Consider the following 22,768-nt stretch of genomic DNA (forward strand, 5'->3'; position numbering starts at 1 on the left):
GTGAGCTGAGATCATGCCACTGCACTCCAGCCTGGGTTACAAAGCGATACCCTGTCTCAAAAAAAAAAAAAAAAAAATCTTAAAAAATATCACCTCAATAAGATATAAGATATTACTATTTCTCTAGCACAGCTGTCTTTATTACTGGCTTCTTTGAGAGGTATTTGCATCTAAATATTAACTCAATTTTATTTCTTATTCAAGATGAGAAAGCTAAGGCCAGGCACAGTGGCTCATGCCTGTAATCCCAGCACTTTGGGAGGCTGAGGGGGGCAGATCGCCTGTGGTCAGGAGTTCAAGACCAGCCTGGCCAACATAGTGAAACACCATCTCTACTGAAAATACAAAAATTAGCCGGGTGTGGTGGCAGGCGCCTGTAATCCCATCTACTCGGGAGGCTGAGGCAGGAGATTCCCTTGAATCTGGGAGGCAGAGGTTGCAGTGAGCTGAGATGGCGCCACTGCACTCCAGCCTGGGTGACAGAGCGAGACTCCGTCTCAAAAAATAAGACGAGAGGCCAGGCACAGTGGCTCACGCCTGTAATCCCAGCACTTTGAGAGGCTAAGGCGGGCGGATCACGAGGTCAGGAGATCAAAACCATCCTGGCTAACATGGTGAAACCCTGTGTCTACTAAAAATACAAAAAAATTAGCCAAGTGTGGTGGTGGGCACCTATAGTCCCAGCTGCTCGGGGGGCTGAGGCAGGAGAATGGTGTGAACCGGGGAGGCGCAGCTTGTAGTGAGCCGAGATAGCACCACTGCACTCCAGCCTGGGCGACAGAGTGAGACTGTGTCTCAAAAAAAGTAAATAAAAATTAGATGAGAAAGATAGAAACATAAATTTTGAAAAATATAGTTTGTTCCATGTGCAAATTTCCTAAATCTGTCTCATTCCAACTTTTTTTTTTTTTTGGAGACGGAGTCTCGCTCTGTCACCCAGACTGGCGTGCATTGGCATAATCTCCGCTCACTGCAAGCTCCAACCAGGCTTGAGTGCAGTAGCCCGATCTCCACTCACTGCAAGCTCTGCCTCCCGGGTTTATGCCATTCTCCTGCCTCAGCCTCCCGAGTACCTGGGACTACAGGCGCTCACCACCACACCCAGCTGCTTTTTTTGTATTTTCAGTAGAGATGGGTTTTCACCGTGTTAGTCAGGATGGTTTCGATCTCCTGACCTCGTGACCCACCTGTCTCGACCTTCCAAAGTGCTAGGATTACAGGCGTGAGCCACAGCGCCCGGCGGTCTCATTCAAACTTTTATATTTAAAATTTAAAGTTTTCTTTTAGGCTTCAGTATTATCACTAAATGAAAAACTCCCTATGGTATTTCAAGAATGGTGTTACAAGAGAAATATCGGCACTATTAAAGTGTGATTGTAATTTTAGCTCCACCTGGTGGTTAACAGTTAAACAGCATTAATTAGCATCTTAGTCTTATTTAATATCCTAACCAAAAACTGCATGTTAATACAAAGCCATTACAATGCAGGCATAAAATCAGTACTCATTGACTCATTGGTGAAGGTACAGTAACACTTTTATACAGTGCTAATACATCTTGGAAAGCAATTTGGAGTTGCGTGTATGTATACTTGTTTGGTTTTTTTGTTTGTTTGTTTCAGCAGTCTCTCTCTATTGCCCAGGCTGGAGTCCAGTGGTACAATCTCAGCTCACTGCATTCTCCATTTCCCAGGCTCAAGCAGTCCTCCCACCTCAGCCTCACAACTACAGGCATGCACCACCATGACCACTGATTTTTTTTTTTTTTTTTTGGAGGGGGCAAGGGTAGAAATGGGGTTTCTCCATGTTGCCCAGGCTGGTCTCGAACTCCTAGGCTCAAGCAATCTGCCCACCTCGGCCTCCCAAAGTGCTAGGATTGCAGGCCTGAGCCACTGCGCCTGGCCTGGAGTTGTATATTTAGCCTTGTAAATATTAAGTGTTTAAAACTTTGAGGAAAAGAAATCCAAATTACAGAAAGGAAAAGAAATCCAAATTACAGAAAAAAACACTGCGTAAGTGTTAATTATAACAACTTTATAATAGTTTAAAACAACCTATTTAAAATAGAGAAATGGCTGGGCGCTGTGGCTCATGCCTGTAATCCCTGCACTTGGGGAGGCTGAGGCAGGTGGATCACGAGGTCAGAAGTTCAAAACCAGCCTGGCCAAAATGGTGAAACCCCATCTCTACTAAAAATACAAAAATTAGCTGGTCATGGCCCAGCTACTCAGGAGGCTGAGGCAGGGGAATTGCTTGAACCTGGGAGGCAGAGGTTTCAGTAAGCTGAGATCACGCCACTGCACTCCAGCCTGGCAACAGAGCAAGACTCCGTCTGAAAAAAAAAAAGTAAATATGGCCAAGCCAACAATAAAATTTTACTCAGTCATTTAAATGATGTCTGCATAAACAGTACTAATAAGGAAAAATGTTTGTGATGTGTTTAACAAAATTTTAAGAGACAAATCCTACTTGAAGTAATGTTAGTAGTGGCTATGTTAATGTGATAGGTTGATTTTTTTCTGTTTCTTTTTTAAATATGGTTTTATTCATTTCATAATGGAAAAATGCATACAATTAGTATTTAAAAGAGTAAAAGAACAAAGGATGGTACATCTATAGTGCTTCAAGATGTTACTTGGTTTTTATGGCTAATATTTTGCCTTTCAAGCGAAGTATGTGACTACAAGGCAGGCTGGGGTCAATTAGCAATCACTAAGACCCTGTACCCTCTCTACAAAAACTTTGTAAAATCCTAGAAGCTGTAATTTGTGCACTTTATGCTTGCCGGTTGTACATACAGATGAGGAGATATCTGAAAATAAATAGAAATGGAACTGGAGTGAATGTTAGTTGATTCTAGGTGAAAAATCATTCTGTTTGAAGATTGTTGTAAGTCTCCAAGTGAACCAAAAATTGTTCATTTAGGTTGAGACACAAACAAAATGAGCCTCACATGTACATGAAGTCTTGTTTCAATATTTGTCATCCTTCATTTACGTTAAATTTTTAGATAACAACACAACTCTAAATGTTAAATTATATGTGAAATATATATATATGAAAAGTAGTAGTATTTCCAGAGTATAAATGACCTTGTTTTATCATCTCATTTACTTTTCTCTCAAGATTTCTCTTAGTATTAACATCATGGTTAGTAATGTTTTTAAGTAAGAATTAAAATTTGGGGGTAGGTGCAGTGGCTTATGCTGTAATCCTAGCACTTTGGAAGGCCGAGGGGAGCGGATCACTTGGTGCTCAGGAGTTTGAGACCAGCGTTGGCAACATGGCGAAACCCGACCTCTACAGAAAAAAAAAAAATACAAAAATTAGTTGGGTGTAGTGGTGTGCACCTGTCAGCTCCTCTGGAGGCTGGGGTGTGGAGGATTGCTTGAACCTTTGAGGTGGAGGTTGCAGTGAGCCAAGATTGCACCACTGCACTCCAGCCTGGGCGACAGACCAGACCCTGTCTCAAAAAACAACAAACAGACATATTTTTGCATAGGAAACAAATAAAAAATTGCAGAAGAAGCCTGATCACTTGAGATCAGGGGTTTGAGAGCAGCCTAGGCAACATGGTAAAACTTCTCTACCAAAAATACAAAAAATTAGCCGGGTGTGGTGGTGCATGCCTGTTTTTTTTCTTTTGTTTTGTTTTGTTTTTTGTTTTTTTGAGACAGAGTTTCACTCTTGTTGCCCAGGCTGGAGTGCAATGGCATTATCTTAGCTCACTGCAACCTCCGGCTCCCGGGTTCAAGCGATTCTCCTGCTTCAGCCTCCTGAGTAGCTGGGATTACAGGCATGCGCCACCATGCCCGTCTAATCGTGTAGTTTTACTAGAGATGGGGTTTCTCCATGTTGGTCAGGCTAGTCTCGAACTCCCAACCTCAGGTGATCTGCCCACCTCAGCCTCCCAAAGTGCTGGGATTACAGGCGTGAGCCACCACACCCAGCCAATTTTTGTATTTTTAGTAGAAATACCCAGTTACCCAGGAGGGTAAGGTGGGAGGATTGCCTGAGCCTGGGAGGTGGAGGTTGCAGCGAGCCAAGATTGTGCCACTGGACTCCAGCCGGGGTGACAGAGCAAGACCCTGTCTCAAAAAAAAGCAAAAATTGCAGTAGAATGTGGCAAGATATAATAACATTTCATAAGGTACAGCATAAATACAAAAGTATAGGAGTGATTTACTCTATAGGGGAGGGAAAGTGGGGCAAAGAAATCTCAGGGAGATGGAATAAAGAGTGCTTTCTGAAGGAAGAATAGGTTAACCAGGAACACAAGGAATGTGTAAAGGCGTGGAGAAATGATAAAATAAGAAATATTTGCGAGAAATTACAAACAGGCCAGGATGGACTGGAGTAAGAAGAGTTTGAAAATTGTTATTCTAAAACATGTTATTAAAAAGGCATTAGAGAGGCATTTTATATGAAGGTTGAAGGAGGACTTAAACATAGATTATTCTTCTCAGGGAAAGATACCAAATATCTGTATGTCTGTACCATCTTCTTTGAGACTTATTTGCTCCACTTTTCCTCCCCTATAGAGCAAAAAAAAGTTCGATACTTTTTTTTTTTTTTTGAGACTAAGTCTCACTCTGTTCCCCAGGCTGGAGTGCAGTAGCCCAATCTTGGCTCACTGCAACCTTCACCTCCCAGTTTCAAGTGATTATCCTGCCTCAGCCTCCTGAGTAGATGGGATTACAGGCACCTGTCACCACTCTCAGCTAATTTTGGTTTTTGTTTTTGGGTTTTGTTTTGTTTTGTTTTGTTTTGTTTTGTTTCTTGAGACGGAGTTTCACTCTTGTTGCCCACGCTTGAATGCAATGACGCTATCTCGGCTCACCGCAACCTCCGCCTCCCAGGTTCAAGCAATTCTGCTTCAGCCTCCCGAGTAGCTGGGATTACACACATGCGCCACCATGCCCATCTAATCGTGTATTTTTACTAGAGATGGGGTTTCTCCATGTTGGTCAGGCTGGTCTCGAACTCCCAACCTCAAGTGATCTGACCACCTCAGCCTCCCAAAGTGCTGGGATTACAGGCGTGAGCCACCACGCCCAGCCAATTTGTGTATTTTTAGTAGAGACAAGGTTTCGCCATCTTGGCCAGGCTGGTCTCACCTCCTGACCTGAAGTGATCCACCCGCCTCAGCCTCCCAAAATGTTGAGATTACAGACATGAGCCACCATGCCTGGCCTCGATACATTTTTTATTTCTGTAGTATCCTTACAAATATCTTAACCCATTCTATTGCAGTTTTTTATTTGTATTTGCTTCCCATGAAAAAATTTTTGTTCAGTTTGTTTGTTTGTTTGTTTGTTTTGAGATGGAGTCTTACTCTGTTGCCCAGGCTGGAGTGCAGTGGTGTGATCTCTGCTCACTGCAACCTCTGCCTACCAGGTTCAAGTGATTCTTCTGCCTCAGCCTCCCAAGTAGCAGGGATTACAGACGTGTGCCACCACGCCCGGCTAATTTTTGTATTTTTAGTAGAGATGGGGTTTCACCATGTTGGCCAGGCTGGTCTCGAACTTCTGACCTCAAGTGATCTACCCGCCTCAGCCTCCCAAAGTGCTGAGATTACAGGCGTGATCCACCACGCCTGACCCAGATAGGACTTTTGACTTTAACGGAATCATAATTCCACTGTGATATCTAACAGAATTCATAATTTTTAAATGCATGTCTAAATTTCCCCTATTATCGCAAATCCCCAGTCCCAGCACTTTGGGAGGCTGAAGTGGGAGGATCATCTGAGGTCAGCAGTTCAAGATCAGCCTTGCCAACATGGTGAAACCCCATCTCTACTAAAAATACAAAAATTAGCTGGATGTGGTGGCACATGCCTGTAATCCCAGCTACTCGGGAGGCTGAGGCTAGAGAATCGCTTGAACCCAGGATGCAGAGGTTGCAGTGAGCTGAGACAGTGACATTCCACTCCAGCCTGGGCAACAGAGCAAGACTCCGTCTTGGAAAAAAAAAAAACAACTTGATTTTACACATTTAAAAAATATAAATTTTTTTTTTTTTTTTTTTTTTTTTTTGAGACAGAGTCTCGCTGTGTCGCCCAGGCTGGAGTGCAGTGGCGCGATCTCGGCTCACTGCAAGCTCCGCCTCCTGGGTTCACGCCATTCTCCCGCCTCAGCCTCCGAGTAGCTGGGACCACAGGCGCCGCCACCTCGCCCGGCTATTTTTTTGTATTTTTAGTAGAGACGGGGTTTCACCATGTTAGCCAGGATGGTCTCGATCTCCTGACCTCGTGATCCACCCGCCTCGGCCTCCCAAAGTGCTGGGATTACAGGCTTGAGCCACCGCGCCCGGCCGTAAAAAATATAAATTATACTGATTCCCTGATTCCTAAGGGACATCTCTTTTTATTTTTATTTATTTTTTGTTTTTTATTTTTTTGTGAGATGGAGTCTCACTCTGTCGCCAAGGCTGGAGTGCAGTGGCATGATCTCGGCTCACTGCAACGTCCACCTCCCAGGTTCACACCATTCTCCTGCCTCAGCCTCCCGAGTAGCTGGGACTACAGGGGCCTGCCACCACCATGCCTGGCTAATTTTTTGTATTTTTAGTAGACATGGGGTTTCACCATGTTAGCCAGAATGATCTCTATCTCCTGACCTCAGGATCCACCTGCATCAGCCTCCCAAAGTGCTGGGATTACCAGCGTGAGCCACTGCGCCCGGCCTTGATTTTTAAATGTATATCCATAGCGTCAAATAATAGACACTAGAGACTACAGAAGGTGGGAGGGTGGGAGATGAGTGAGGGATGAAAAATTACCTGTTGGGTATAGTGTTCCCTATTCAAGTTATGGGTGCACTAAAAGCCCAGACTTCACCACTACGCAATACATGCATGTAAAAAAATCTGCAGTTGTACCCCCTGAATATATAAAAACTTTAAAAATTTTTTAGGAAAAATTTAAATAAAATTTGAAACTCATGGATAAATGTACATCCATAAAATAGCCACTTCAAAGCTGAATGATTATTACTTCCTTTATTTATAGACTTAAAAAAAATAAATTGGCTTTCATTTTTCTTCCTTCGTCCAATCTCCAACAGATTGAAGAAGAGATGTTGGCTTTGCAGAATGAGCGCACAGAACGAATACGAAGCCTGTTGGAACGTCAAGCCAGAGAAATTGAAGCTTTTGACTCTGAAAGCATGAGATTAGGTTTTAGTAATATGGTCCTTTCTAATCTCTCCCCTGAGGCATTCAGCCACAGCTACCCAGGAGCTTCTGGTTGGTCACACAACCCTACTGGGGGTCCAGGACCTCACTGGGGTCATCCCATGGGTGGCCCACCACAAGCTTGGGGCCATCCAATGCAAGGTGGACCCCAGCCATGGGGTCACCCCTCAGGGCCAATGCAAGGGGTACCTCGAGGTAGCAGCATGGGAGTCCGCAATAGCCCCCAGGCTCTGAGGCGGACAGCTTCTGGGGGACGGACGGAGCAGGGCATGAGCAGAAGCACGAGTGTCACTTCACAAATATCCAATGGGTCACACATGTCTTATACATAACTTAATAATTGAGAGTGGCAATTCCGCTGGAGCTGTCTGCCAAAAGAAACTGCCTACAGACATCGTCACAGCAGCCTCCTCACTTGGGTACTACAGTGTGGAAGCTGAGTGCATATGGTATATTTTATTCATTTTTGTAAAGCGTTCTGTTTTGTGTTTACTAATTGGGATGTCATAGTACTTGGCTGCCGGGTTTGTTTGTTTTTTTAACTTTTGGGGAAATTTTGAAAAGTGGAGTTGATATTAAAAATAAATGTGTATGTGTGTGTGTATATATATACATATATACACATATATTATGCATGTGGTGGAAATAATTGGCTAGATAGGGGATTTTTCTGAACACGGCAAAAATAAAACACAGCAAAGTGGCTTCAGTTATCACTTTTGGGTGTCTGTATCGTAAGAAGTTTCTGAAAAGATGTAAAGCCTTTTTATCCCATATCCCAAATTCTTATGAGCCACTCACAGCAGGCAGCATATGTTGAAATAAGTTATTACTGGTACACACCTGCATCCCCTCACTAATATATTTATTTGTTATTAAATTGATCTGACTTCTCAGCCTCATTTGGACTAAAAAAAGGAAGCAGAAATCCATGAACACATTGCTTCTCGGCCTTTTGGCTAAGATCAAGTGTAGAAATCCATGAACACTAAACGACTGCATTGACTTTTTCAGAGAGTAGAAAACAACCTAGTTTTTTTATTTTCCTGAATGCTTCATAGGCTTGTGAGTGATTTTTGTCCATTCAGTTGTGCCTTCTTTGTATTACGATAAGATGGGGGTACTTAAGGAGATCACAAGTTGTGTGGATTGCATTAACAAATCTGTGAGCCTTCAATGGGGAAGACCAGAAGGGTGAGAGGGGCCCAGAAAGTTCATATGGTGGGTATGTCCCGCAGCAGAGTGAGGTGAAGCTTACATGTCCTGATGTTTTGTTGCTTATACTGTGATATCTCATCCTAGCTAAGCTCTATAATGCCCAAGACCCCAAACAGTACTTTTATTTTGTTTGTACAAAAAGACATATAGCCAATACAAATCAAATGCCAGAGGTATTTGAATGATGCCATATTTGCAAATTGCCACCTATTGAAATTCTCATCACACTACATAGACATAATTATTATCTCCTTTTGGCTTATGTGATTTTCTGTTTACAAGTAGAATAGCCAATTATTTAAATGTTTAGTTGCCACAGTGAACCAGGAGTCACTGAGCCAATGACTTTACCAGCTGCTGACTAATCCTCATCACCACTGTAGATTTTGCTGCATGTGCAGGTCCTCTATTTTTAATTGCTGTTTTCATTGCTGCAGTACTTTACAAACTTCTAGTTCGTTGAGGCTTAGTGGCCATTTGGCATCAAGTTAACATCACACAATAGGAAACACCACTTCCACAAGTCTCAAGCCTCAGTGCTAAAGTACTACTGAAAAGGAACTAGGAAGTTTGGCCAATTAAGAAAAAAAAAGTAAAAGTAAGTTATAGTGGTCAGGGAATCTCTTGACGAAAGCTAACTCTTTTTCAGGGGGCACATGTTTTGTTTTGTTTTTTGTTTTGTTTTGTTCTGTTTTGTTTTGTTGTACAATGAAGGATGAACCCAATGCTAAAAAGTCAGTTGTTTTCTTGGTTTTCCATTTTTTGTATAGAAATTGAGTTGGAGGTGGGTAGGAAGCTGTGAGTATGACTTGAAGAAAAATATCCTTTTCAATGACAAATCAGAGTTTCTTACAAGTTACTGTCCTGCTCCCTTCCAAGTTGTCTTGAAGAATCCTTGCTGCTAACTCTGGATCCTGCTTCTCCTATAGTCAGGGGGCTCCAAGGTAGAACTCTCTTAAGTCCCTCTCAGTGGCACTCTTTGCCTAGACCAAACTAATGACCAAATAGTAATCAATCTATCGCTGTTGAAATCCTGGTTTTCTCAACCAAATTTTAAGTCTTCCCCAGGTATGTCAGTCGAGTTGCCATGAATCCTCGCCTGTAGGAGTTTCTGAGATTCAGGAAACTGGAAGGAAATTAATGTTTTAATGTAAATGTTTTTAAAACCAAGATCACCATAGAGTTCACACAAAATTTTAGGCAGTGTTTCAAGAAGCACTCTTATGTGTTGTCCTTTCGGCCATGCTCCAGGTCACCAGTTTTTAGGTAAATATGACATGTACTTAAAATATCAGTGAAAGGGGCTTTTGGTTGTCTCAGTATCTTTTTTGCATTCAGGTATTATAGTGTTTCCAACAAATTGAGAAATCTACGTATTTGGTGTAAAATGATAAGAGAGAGCTTTAGAATTTAATAAAATACCAAAAATATAATTTGATACTCTTAAAAATTATTCATAGATCTGGCTGCTCTGTACTACTGGATGGGTGGAATAGGGAAGCAGATTAGTTTTGCATACAAAACTCTTTCAAACCCAAAATACTACTGGTGGTACATTTTAAAGTCCAGTTGTGGACTTAAATTTAAGTCAAATTGAGTTACTGAGTCCATTCAGATCTCCAGTAGGGTTTTTTATCTAATGTAATTATTTGGCCACCTGTTTTACATGTAGATCATGACTCTGCCTGGATTTTACCATTAAGTTAATTTTAAAGTATATATATAGTTTACAAAAATGATTCAAATTAATTGGTTTGTATATGTTTGTGAGATCTAGCTTCTGAGGAATCTCATACATGGTAGGAACCATCACAGAGTAAAGCTTGTAGCAGAAAAATTGGAAAGGTTTTGAGATATCCTAGGGAAAGAGCAAGCACTTTCTGGGGAATCAGTGGGCAAATATCAATATTTGATCAAATTAACACTACCTCCTTCCCAGTGTTGGTGTTCACTCACTATATATGTCTTTAAGAAAATTAAAAGTGTGGAAAATTTGTGTAGCATATCAAGAAGTTGTAAATGCTATATCTGGTATCCAGAGGCTGGCTGTAAAAAGTTCCTTGGTGTCACTCTATCTCCCATTTTTTTGGTTAGCATTTTAAAAATGCAAAGCCACATACTTTGAAATATATTATTCCAAATTGAGCTCCCTTCCCTTTGCACATATTTTTTCCTCCCCTTATTGAAGTCAGCTCAAACCCCAAATTCTAGTATCCAGAAGTATTTTTGTTTGTATAATGTTATCTGAAAAATGTGTTTATATTATATTTTCAGAGCTGCAATTCTTATTTGCCATTTCAATACCTACAGATAAAGAGTCTTACATTTGAAGCCACACACACTGGTGTAATATGCTTAGTACTCTAGGTCAAGGATTTGTTGGTAAATGGAACATTTTAGCATAGTCATTATGATATTTGGTTGCCTAGACATCAGGCAAACATTCAGTACACTAAAGAAACTATCCTGGACACTCCCTCCCACCTCCACCAATTTTTTTCTCACCCCCTTTTCAAAAATTGAAAACTCTATGAGTGTCTTTTTCAGACCATAAAGCAGACTTTAGTGACTTTCTATTTCTGTAAATACTAAATGTCTGGCATTTTAAACTTTTATAGAATACGTTGTGTTGGACACTGGAATAATACTATTTATTTTCACCTGTGAAAAATGACTTCATTGTACTTGAAACACCTCCTTTGCATTTCTCCATTTGTGCCATTCACTAGTGGAAATAAATTGTATTATACCATGATCTACTGGCTTTTTAAAACTGTGTTAAATATGCACATTTTTGGCACAGCTATTATCATTTGTATGTATATATTGTATATACATATAAGTGTGTGTATAGATAGATGGATGGATGTAACTCATACTGTACATTTCCATCAGGGCACTTAAAGTTCTGTTATTTTTGTTTGGTTTTGTTATTTCAGTCCTCAGTTAAGGCAAGAATGCATGTGTTTCTTAAGAATGAGTACTCTGCGTTGATATTTATGAGAAGGTCGTCATTAGATGCAGTCTTTTCCTTTTTAATCCCCTCTTGGCATTTGTGTGAGTGGAGAGGACGTTAAATAAAATTTGGAATCATAAGTTGCAATGCAGTAAAATGGTGCTGGGGAAGGAGCCGGTTAGTGTTTCTGTGAGTTTGTGTTGTGATGCAATAAAAGATAAGTAATGCAGAGAGAGATGAACCATGGAAAGTAAGAACACTGGTGGTGATTCCTCTGCAAAGATGATTAAAAAAAAAAAAAACCAATACATCACACAATCTTCATGTGCTTTCTGTATGTATTTCTTAGTAGTGATACCATTGATCCTCTTACTTTTTTTACTCCATTAATACTAATAATTATATACTTTGCTGAGGATCAAAACAGCCAAGAAAGGAATTACTGCTAAAACATCTAAGATTCTCCTAAACTGTAACATCAACAGGAAATGGCCACTGGGAGAGAAGGATTTGGTATTGGGTGAGGGGCTTTCTCCCTTTACCTGCCTCTTCTTGCTTGCTCTAATAGTAAGTTCTTTGTGCACCTTCCACCACTTCTGAGCCACTACTATTCAAGTAGAGATTTGCCCCAACACATTAACTTTTTCCTTGGAGGTTTAAATGGCCCTGCATTTTGTCCTATGCTCACAATGTGAAGTGTCTTGTGTATTCAAGTCAAAAAATAGTATGTTTAAGGTATATAAGTGTGAATCTCCTATAATGATGGAAGAAGATATTCTCTTGTCTTAGATAGAAAAGAGCCTTCTCTAAGAGCAGTGTCAAAACTTGGGCTGTCATCTTTGAGCTGTTTACCAAAATGCAGACCATTATTGAAGAAAAACAAATTCTCTATTTTGTTTTCCCCCATCTAACATGATAGTGCCCACAACCAGGTTGTAGCATTGCCTTTTAAAAGAGACTCACTCACTCTTAGTTTTTAAGAACTGGAAATTTCCCATCCTCAGATTCCTTCAAGGATGAAGAGTTGGCTGTACACTTAGCAGACTTGCCTCTTATATGCAAGGACTACTGATTGAAGTCTGTTTTGCTGTGTCTGGTTATGTTGTCTGCACTTTTATGAAATCACTACAATAGGTCTGCATTGGAAATGACTATTAATTTGTAAAGAAGTAAGTTTTATTAAACACTGTCTAGAAAAAGAAAGTGAAGCTGAGAACTCTTCCTTTATTGTACTTTTATATTTTCTGCTGAATTCTGGTAGTTCCTTTAAAGTCATGTTGACTAATGTTTTCCTCCTTGTTTGTATTCAGATTTCCAAAATTTCACTCATACAAGGGAAGAGACTCCATCTGGCTTAATAGTAGTCTTTAAATCATAAGAAATATATAAATTAGCATGCACCTTATCTGCCTGTTGTGGGTTTCTTAAACTTGCACTTCCTACCCACCCAAAGATAGATATCCTTTAAAGAAAATAAAGGCAGAGAATTAAAACTGGGGAGCCATTTACTATGTCACCGTCACTGTTAACTGTTTCCCAGCAATCTAAACTTTTTGAAGTTTCAGAGGTTTTTTGGTTTGTTTTTTTTTTTTTTTGTATATATGTCTGTGTGATTGTATTGTATTGTTTTGTTTTTAAATATACAAGGAATTCTTTAAGTAGAGAAAAAGGTTAATCCTCACTGAAACACCAGGATGCCCACTGGATATACTAATCTGAACATCTGTAGGTAGTTTGTCATGAAAAAGTGGAGAGAAGATGAGACTTTTGAATGAATGAAAAAGGGTCTTGATGCCCAGAATTCCCCCCAAAGTACGGGTAATTCAACCTGCACAGTTTTGTTTCACTCAAAGTATTTAGCACTTGTGAGTGAAAAATCATGTAATTATCTGTAAATATGTAGCTAACAAATTGACCTAGTTTCTGTATTTTTTTGTTTTTGTACTAAAGTTTATAGGTCTGTGCCAGCTAGAGAGAAGTTGCTGTCATTACCAGTTGTGGTCCTAGCATCTAACCCTGAAACCATCCTAGGTGACATTTTTAGAATTAATACTTAAATGTTGTTAAACGGGGGGAAATAAAGCTTAATCATTGGTCAGGTTTGAGATCTTTTGCAGTGAAATAACTTTATTTAATATAAATGATCACATGTCCTCAATCATGAATGAGGTAGGGAGCCTCTCTCCCCCAGTGGCCATGTTTACAAAAGTGTGTTTTGTCTATAAAGTGCAAGTGTTTTAATGTTTATGTAAATTATGCAGGTGATAAAATGGTTTGGAACTGTTTATTGGGCTCTTTAACTGAATTTTCAAATGAAATGAACTATGCTTATTGCTGGCACATTGATCCCATTTCTGGAACATTACGTATGTTCTTTTGTCATTACCCAATTTAACCTCCCTTTCTCTGATATGCCTTGTAGCCAAAGTATTAAAGGCTGATGAACATAGACGAGGGAAATGCATTTCTTAGAAATCCATGAACTCTCAGTTGTATGCTTTCAGTACTCGTGTTAATATGTTTCTATGGCAACTCTGAGGTCAGTGGTTTAGAAATGAGATACCAGTGTTAATGAAAAGTGTGTGCTCTTTGCTTTTGCATGGCTTGGCTTAGTATCCAAGGTGTATTAGGGCCACTTGAAAGCATGAAGACCAGTTATATAGGGAACAGGATTCTCTCAGTGGCACATTTTGCTTTTTCTGAGCCCCAAATACATTGCCTGGGCATGAACATAGTTACCATAAATTGCACATGGTCATGGAGTGAATTATGTGACTTTAAAGGAGGTAACTGCCCAACATTTGCTGATTCTGGGTGGTCTATGTGACTGTTTGGCACATATCCAAAAACCCAGAGGCTATTGGAACCCTTCCAACCCTTTTTCCTTTGTCATAGACAAGTGTATATATAACTTATCAAGATGTTGGCTGTCCTGGTGTATTGCCAGACAGCTCTCTTTTGGTTCCCATTCCAAATGTGCTGCTGTCCTTCTTTGCATTTCACAATATCAAAGAAACCACCACCCTTCTTCATAACAGCATTTTATGCCTTTTATTCCACATTAAATGGGAATTGTGCCTACTTAGGAGTGCCCCTCCAATTAATTACATGCGTCCAAGAATAATCCAAGCCAGAGACACAAGGTGGGAAAACATTTCAAACAAACAAAAAAAAGTCCTCTTAAGGCCAGTAATTTATCTGCAAAGGTATTTTATCACACCTTGACACCTTATATATGAGCCTATTAGGAGTTGAAGGTTTCATTGAGTAAAATCCAAGAAAAGAGAAGGATGTGTATGTGGGGTTTCTATTAGAAGATAATTTTGTTCCCATTTTACCTTTCCTTTTTCAATCCTTCTCTGCTAGAACAGGTTAATTCTCCAAATCTTTTTTTTTTTTTTTTTTTTTTTAGGGAAATTTTTACAAAAGCAATGGTTGGATGTAAATAACATTTAAAGTATACTGCACATAACTTCCCCGGACTGTTCCAATCTGATAATTTGTAAATGCTTTAGAGTTTTTTAAATTAACACTTGTGTTGCTAAATCCTATTTATGTAAGTCTGCTAAAGTTTTTTAGCCCACTTAAAACTTAAGACAACCATTTAAATAATGGATGGGTTACTATGAGCAAATTAGCTTTCAGAACCCCCTTGTTTTAGTATATGAAAAAGCCTAATGCGCATTAATGAGGTTGAAGAGACTATGAGAAATATGTATAGTGTATATTTTAAAACAGCTTTGCTTGTATTGTGAAGATTTAAAAACAAACTTGAGATTTCTAACGTAACTATTAACACAGTTTTAACATAAGTTATCCCACTGGGTTTAAGAGCATCTTGAATGTATAATCCTTTTTGTAACCCAGGTTGGTTTCTACTTTTACCAGTCACCCAAACGTATTTATGTTTTTAGTTTTATGTACTCATTTCCCTTTGTTTTCCTCAAACAGCATGATTTTTTTTTGCACATGTAGAAATTTTTTAAAAGAAAGAAATTAGTACATCATTTTCTCTGGATTCTCTTCACTTCCGTCTTCCTTTCTACTAACCCCTTCCTTAAAGGCCATATCACTCCATTTGCATTATTTGTGCAAATGCCAGGGTTGGTTTTTATTTTTATTTTTGCTATTTACCTAAAAAAAGAAAATGCTTCAGTCAATTGCTTTTTTATTTAAAAAAAAAAAAAAAGAAAAGAAAAAAAGCTGTAACCTTATCATTTCTGAGTAGACCATTGAGAGATGAATGCACACCTGTAATAGCCCAGGACCAGCTCTGGTGGCTAAAGGGAATATGTGAACTAAGCAAGAGGTTCTTTTCTAAAAGTGGTATCTGTTATCCACAATGTACTTCAGTTATTCCCACAAGTCAGGGGTCCAGATAAAATGAGGGTTATCAGCTAACTGATATGCTATCATTGAGGTTCATCAATGAATTTGTACATTTCTAGTTCCCTTTGGTGAAGGGAAAAATGATGATTTTGCAAGACCTAGATTTTGGCTTGGTTTCTTGCCTCCTTTTTTGGCAGCCTTCATCTTCTCATCTCCCAAACCCCTTGAGCCTGTAGGGTTTTCATAGTGGACAAAGAACTTGTGGTCTTTTAAAACTGGGACTGATATTTTTTTGAGAGAGTATCATGTTGAAAGTGTGATGTTCTACCACTTTACCAATAACTAATTTTAAATACACACTGTCCTCTCGATTTTTGGACCAAACAGACGCTCACAGTGGAGGCTTATCAAGGGTTGCATTGGGGAAGAAGCCTCTCCCTTTCTGTCAGCACCAGCTGGTAAAGGTGACTGTACAGATGTGCATTTTCCTTTTGGTATAAATGGTCCACAGCACTAACTGGTAAGGCTTATTGTACAGTATATTGTCAGTATTCTTCTGGTTCAGCATACCTTATAGTTCATATATAACCTGTATTAATTGTATAGATCGTGCATTTAAAGCTGTTACCAAGTTGTCAGAACATAAGAGCGAAAACAAGGTCATATGTAATATTTTGTTTGTAAGTATCCTTTGTATCATAGCAAAGGAAATGTTTAAAAAAATCAACTGTAATAAAGTAATTTTAGTACACAGTGTCTGTCCAGTTTTTTAAAGCAATTTTATTCCCATGAAGATAAACTCTTTCTGTTGAGTGACTGTTGGATAATTACTGAACCTTAGGCAGTGTGCTGAATGTTGGGGTTACAAAAATGGGATTACCACTCAGATGGTAAGAGTGTACCATCTGATAAAGATACAAACCCTCGTCCGGGTGTGATGGCTCGCGTCTGTAACCCCAGCACTTTGGGAGGCTGAGGTCAGTGGATCACCTGAGGTCAGGAGTTCGAGACCAGCCTGGCCAACATGGTGAAACCCTGTCTCTAGTAAAAATGGAAAAATTAGCTGGGTGTGGTGGCGGGCACCTGTAATCCCAGCTACTTGGGAAGCTGAGGCAGGAGAATCGCTTGAACCTGGGAGGTGGAGGTTGCAGTGAGCTGAGATCGTGCCACTGCACTCCAGCCTGGGTAACAGAGTGAGACTCCGTCAAAAAAAAAAAAGACATAAACCCCCTAGGCTAATTGGCTTGCCTCCTGTCTGCCCAGAGTGAAGTGGCCTATTGTGTTCTGGGTGTGAGGTTATTCTAGTTGAAATTCTGACTGATCCAAGTTTTTAAGTTTTATTTATACCTTGTGGTCTGCATAACTACAGCTCCGATACATGGAGCCATAAATGTAAGCAGTTCCCTTGGGTCTTGCACAAAGCCTCAAAAGGTAATCTTATCTGGGCTTATCTCCCTAGATTTGAAAAATCACATTTTAGCCCTGTATGGGGGCAGTAAACCATCAAATCAAGTCCTATTTAAAACCCTGTGACTTTTTTTTGTCAGAAGACTAATTCAGAGGGGGAAATGCTTAGGGGCTGGGATTTATGTTTTTTAATTTAAAAAGAAAATATGGCCAAGCGTGATGGCTCAACCTGTAATCCCAGCACTTTGGGAGGCTGAGGCAGGCAGATCATCTGAGGTCAGGAGTTTGAGACTAGCCTGACCAACGTGGTGAAACCCCATCTCTACTAAAAATACACGGTGAAACCCCATCTCTACTAAAAATACAAAAAGTTAGCCGGGCATGGTGGCGGGCACCTATAGTCCGAGCTACTTGGGAGGCTGAAGCAGGAGAATGGCGTGAACCTGGGAGGCGGAGCTTGCAGTGAGCTGAGATTGTGCCACTGCACTCCAGCCTGGGCAACAGAGCGAGACTACATCTCAAAATAAAATTAAATAAATACATAATAAAAATACAAAAATTAGCCAGGCGGTGGGTGCCTGTAATCCCAGCTACTCAGGAGGCATAGGCAGGAGAATTACTTGAACCTGGGAGGCGAAGGTTGCAGTGAGCCAAGATCAGGCCACTCCACTGTGACCTGGGTGACAGACCGAGATTCCATCTCAAAAAAAAAAAAAAGAAAATAGCTTTTGGGTTTTTTGTTTGTTTTTTGTTTTTGAAGCAGCCTCTCTCTGTTACCCAGGCTGGGTGGTGTGATCTTGGCTCACAACAACCTGTGCCTCCCAGGTTCAAGTGATTCTTGTGGCTCTCAGCCTCTGAAGTAGCTGGGATTACAGGTGTGTGCCACCTCGCCCAGCTAATTTTTGTATTTTTAGTAGAGATGGGGTTTCTCCATCTTGGCCATGCTGGTCTTGAACTCCTGACCTCAGATGATCCACCTGCCTCGGCCTCCCAAAGTGCTGGGATTACAGGCGTGAGCCACCACACCCAACCAAGAAAACAGTTTTAAGTACCATTTTTTAAAGTATAATTTAGGGTACCTACCATATTGAAAAGAAGACTTAAAGTGGCAGTTTTTTAACTCCTAGGATGTCGATATTAAACTATTTTGAGATTAACATTTATATAGTGTTTAATTTGCTTGCCTCAAACAGCTGTGTGGCAGCCAGATGCAGTGGCTCATGCCTGCAGTCATACCACTTTGAGAGGCTGAGGTGGAAGGATTGCTTGAGACCAGGAGTTTGAGACCAGCCTGGGCAACATAGTGAGACCCTATCTCTACAAAAAAATAATAAAAATATTAGCTAAGCATGGTGACACATGTCTGTAGTCCTAGCTACTTGGGAGGCTGAGGTGGGAGGATCGCTTGAGCCTGGAAGGTTGAGGCTGCAGTAAGCCATGATCATACCACTACATTCCAGCCTGGGTGTCAGAGCTAGACTTTGCCTTGCAGAGCCAGAATTAGACCCCAGACCTCATCTCCAGTATTTTCAATATACCCACCTGAATTTGGAGTAACTCAATGGGATTAAAACACAAGATTTCTACGGCATAGAGGTTCACACCTATAGTTCCCCCTACTCGGGAGTAGGATGGGATGAGGTGGGATGATTGCTTGAGCCCAGGAGTTTGGGGTCCAGCCTGGGCAACATAAGGAGATTCCGTCTCTAAAAAAAGATTCTGGCCGGGCGCGGTGGCTCACGGCTGTAATCCCAGCACTTTGGGAGGCCGAGACGGGCAGATCACGAGGTCAGGAGATCGAGACCATCCTGGCTAACACGGTGAAACCCCGTCTCTACTAAAAAAATACAAAAAACTAGCCAGGCATGGTGGCGGGCGCCTGGAGTCCCAGCTACTCGGGAGGCTGAGGCAGGAGAATGGTGTGAACCCGGGAGGCGGAGCTTGCAGTGAGCTGAGATCTGGCCACTGCACTCCAGCCTGGGTGACAGAGCAAGACTCCATCTCAAAAAAAAAAAAAAAAAAAAAAAGAATTTAAAATCTATCCTACCTGATTGTAAAAGAAATTTGAACATAAAATTAGTCATGGGAGGCCAGGCACAGTGCCTTATGCCTATAATCCTAGCACTTTGGGAGGCCAAGGCGGGTAGATCACTTGTGGTCAGGAGTCTGAGACCAGCCTGGCCAACATGGAGAAACCCTATCTCTACAAAAATACACAAATTAGCTGGGTGTGGTGGCGTGTGCCTGTAGTCCCAGCTACTTGGGAGGCTGAGGCAGGAGAGTTGCTTGAACCCAGGAGGTGGAGGTTGCAGTGAGCTGAGATCACGCCACTGCACTCCAGCCTGGGCAACAAAGTAAGACTCTGTCTCAAAAAAACAAAAAAAAAAATTAATCAGCTAGCTTCACAGCCCTTATGCCATCACCTACATCACGTGATGTCAGCTGCAGAATCAGGGTCTTCCTGTATGTATCCTGGGCAATTAATGACTTTACCTTTTGCCACCCTATTTTCAGATACTTGTTCTTAACGGATACAGGGAGAGAAAGGCTGCTGAGGGTGTTAGCTCTGTGCAGGCTGTGCAGTGAACTTTAAAGAGTGCCATTTATAGATAAATGTGCATGGCTCCCCTCATGCAGTTGTGCACCCCAGCAGCTCTGAAGAGAGATTCCCTGAAACCCCCACCCTTTTGTTAAAATCCTTTACGTTTTGGAGTTCAAAATGAACATTGTTTAGTACCATCTCAGACAGTGATTAGGAAAAGGCAAATAACATATGGCATAAAGAGCACTAATTTGGGTCTGGTCTTAGCCCCATCACTAACTGTGAGATCTTAAAAGTCACATCCTCTCTGACCTTCATCTATAAGAAATAGAAATGCAGACGGTTTTTGACCAAAATTGATTTGAAACTGATAAGCTGTGACATGGTATCAGTGCATGTGTACATATATGGGGGTGGGGATGGGGAGAGTTTGCCCTCAACTGGGCAACCCAAACCCAACCTATGAGGCTCAAAGGTGCTGCTCTTCCAGGCCTTTCCCAACTTTGCAGTGCAATTAACAACTGGAACTTCTTAGCCTTATAAGATGTTGATCAGAGAATAAAGATTGTAATTTGAAAGCAGATGCCACTTCATCATGGAGGTCTTTGAGCTCTGGCTGAGGAATTAAATAGAGTCTTGGAGAATGGGATCCGTATGCTACTAACTATCTCATTATATCCTAACAGACCTTATAAATTAAGGCCTATACACATTCCCAGTCTTTTCATATGGAACAACTCATAAAATAACTTTCTCAGGGTCACTTAAGTCATCGATGAAGTAGAAACTGGAACCCACATCTCCAAACTATTACTTCAGTATCCTATCAACACACAAACACCATTTGTCCACTGAATAATGTATTTGTTGTAGGTACCATCAATTATCAGGGAATTGCATGCTAAATAAATAAACCACCATCGAACACCTGTTGGGAAATGCATATCTGCAACAGAGTCATTACGATTAAACAGGAGAGCACATAAATAGCCATTGAGGCTAGATTCATGGGTGAGGGCAACAACCAGGAGAGAGGCAGTGAGGCTCTGCCAAACGCCCAGGTGCTGGCTAAGTACACAGAGAGGGACTTCAGAATATAAACATGCTGCAAATGCCTGTAATCCCAGCATCTTTAGAGAGGCCCAGATCAAGCATCACAGGCTTCAGAGATCACAATCATCCTGGCTACTCACGGTGAAACCCCCAACTTACTTCAAAAAAATACAAAAACTAGGCCGGCGAGGCATGCATGCCTGTAGTCCAGCTACTCGGGAGGCTGAGGCAGGAGAATACGGGAGAGCGGAGCTTGCAGTGAGCTGAGATCTGGCCACTGCACTCCAGCCTGGGTGACAGAGCGACACTCTGTCTCAAAAAAAAAAAAAAAAAAAAAAAAGAAGAAGATAAACAGCACATATTTGTTTCTGGAGATGAAAATAGCATTCCAGTGCTGTGTGTGGGAGACTCGATTTAATGGGTTCAGAGACAAATAAGTTGGAGAGAAATGTTTTGTTCAATCATACTAAATACTAAGGCAAGGTATTGCATTATTACAAGGAAAGACTACAGGGACTAGAGACTTACTTTTGATGCATGAGTATCTTATTGTTTCAATTAAGTATCATTTTACCTTCAAAATTTTAGCTCCTCTGCGCAATTGTGACTAGAGCATAATCATTGTATATCTTAAAAATATATTCTGAGGCCAAGTGTAGTAGCTCACGCCTATAATCTCAAGTTTTTGGGAGGCCGAGGTGAGCAGATCCCTTGAACCTAGGAGTTCAGTTGAAGACCAGCCTGAGTAACATAGTAACAAACCCTATTTATACAAAAAATACAAAAATTAGCCAGGCATGGTGGTGTGTGCCTGTAGTCCCAGCCACTTAGGAGTCTGAGGTAGGAGGATCACCTGAGCTCGGGAGGTCGAGGCTGCAGTAAACCATGATCACACTACTGGGCACTCCAGCCTGGGTGACAGAGCAAGACCCTTTCTCTAAACAAAATAAAACACTCTGGCAGGAATGGTGGCTTATGCCTGTAGTACCATCACTTTATGAGGCTGAGGTGGGAGGATCACTTGAGCTCAGGAGGTTGAGGATGCAGTGAGCCAAGATTGCACCACTGCACTCTAGCCAAGGTGACAGAGCAAGACCTTAAACAAGCAAACAAAAGCCACAGACACACACACTCACTCTGGTCACTATAGCAGGGCATTAAAATTTATGTTATCTCTCAACTCCCAGGATCCTGGTCAGGTCTGTGGTTTTCTGATCCTTGAGTCCAGAAACCCACCTTAAGTTGTTACACACACTAAGATCATTAGCATTATTTATTTTAATTCACAGATGAGAAGAAACTGGATATCTGATCTAGTTCATCCTCATTTCTTGCCACATGTTCTCTCCATGATATGTGCCAAGGGGCAGTCTAGCTTGAATATCCCACTGATGATGGAACTATCATGGGAATCATGGGATAATAATCATGGGATTATCAGTGGGAATATCCCACTGACGATGAAGGAAACTTACTGTTTCCTGGGGCATTCATTTCGTCTCTGAGTACTTGGACACTCCCTATATACAACTTCTCAAGCCTTCCTGAATGCAATCTTATATCTGCAAATTGTGATAATGAGTCAAAGCAATTTCTGGTGTCATCCTTTGTGGCTTGACTGAAAAATCACAAATACTCCTTTTATTGGCATTGTTACCAAGTTCTACCAGAGTGGCCAAGTGTATCGGCTTGTTTAAGCAGGAAGAGGAATTCATGCTAAAGTTCATCTCTAAAGGAAGATACCTCGGCATTCATTACTAACGGTGACGGATTGAGAAAGGATCTTGTGGTTTGGGATGGAAGATGAATACAGAAGAGTTTCTGACTCTAGGTGGTTCTGAGGTTATGTATAAAGTCAAGGTGACACTTCCTTGTTTTGAGACCTTTTCTCTTTTCTTTTTTTGAGACAGGGTCTTGCTCTGTTGCCCAGGCTGGAGTGCAGTGGCATGTTTACAGCTCACTGCAGCCTTAACTTCCTAGGCTCAAGTGATTCTCCCACCTCAGCCTCTCTAGTAGCTGGGCATACAGGCATGCGCCACCATACATGGCTAATTTTTGTATTTTTT

General features: G+C 41.0%; 1 protein-coding gene and 1 non-coding gene across 3 annotated transcripts in view; both read left to right on the plus strand.

Annotated features, from left to right (window-relative positions):
* The window catches only part of TAOK1 (TAO kinase 1), a 172,468-nt gene extending 156,015 nt beyond the window's left edge, over window positions 1-16,453 (plus strand). For both annotated transcript variants that reach the window (XM_009190016.4, XM_021928890.2), the window contains one exon: window positions 7,068-16,453. In XM_009190016.4, the coding sequence (XP_009188280.1) occupies window positions 7,068-7,529 (462 nt within the window). In that variant the 3' untranslated portion in view covers window positions 7,530-16,453. The remainder of the gene's footprint in view (window positions 1-7,067) is intronic.
* LOC116271181 lies at window positions 8,137-8,326 on the plus strand. The gene has a single exon (XR_004179609.1). It is a non-coding gene; the product is annotated as a U2 spliceosomal RNA (small nuclear RNA).
* Window positions 16,454-22,768: the final 6,315 nt, after the last annotated feature.

This window comes from Papio anubis, chromosome 17, assembly GCF_008728515.1.
Source record: "Papio anubis isolate 15944 chromosome 17, Panubis1.0, whole genome shotgun sequence".
Lineage (NCBI taxonomy): Eukaryota > Metazoa > Chordata > Mammalia > Primates > Cercopithecidae > Papio > Papio anubis.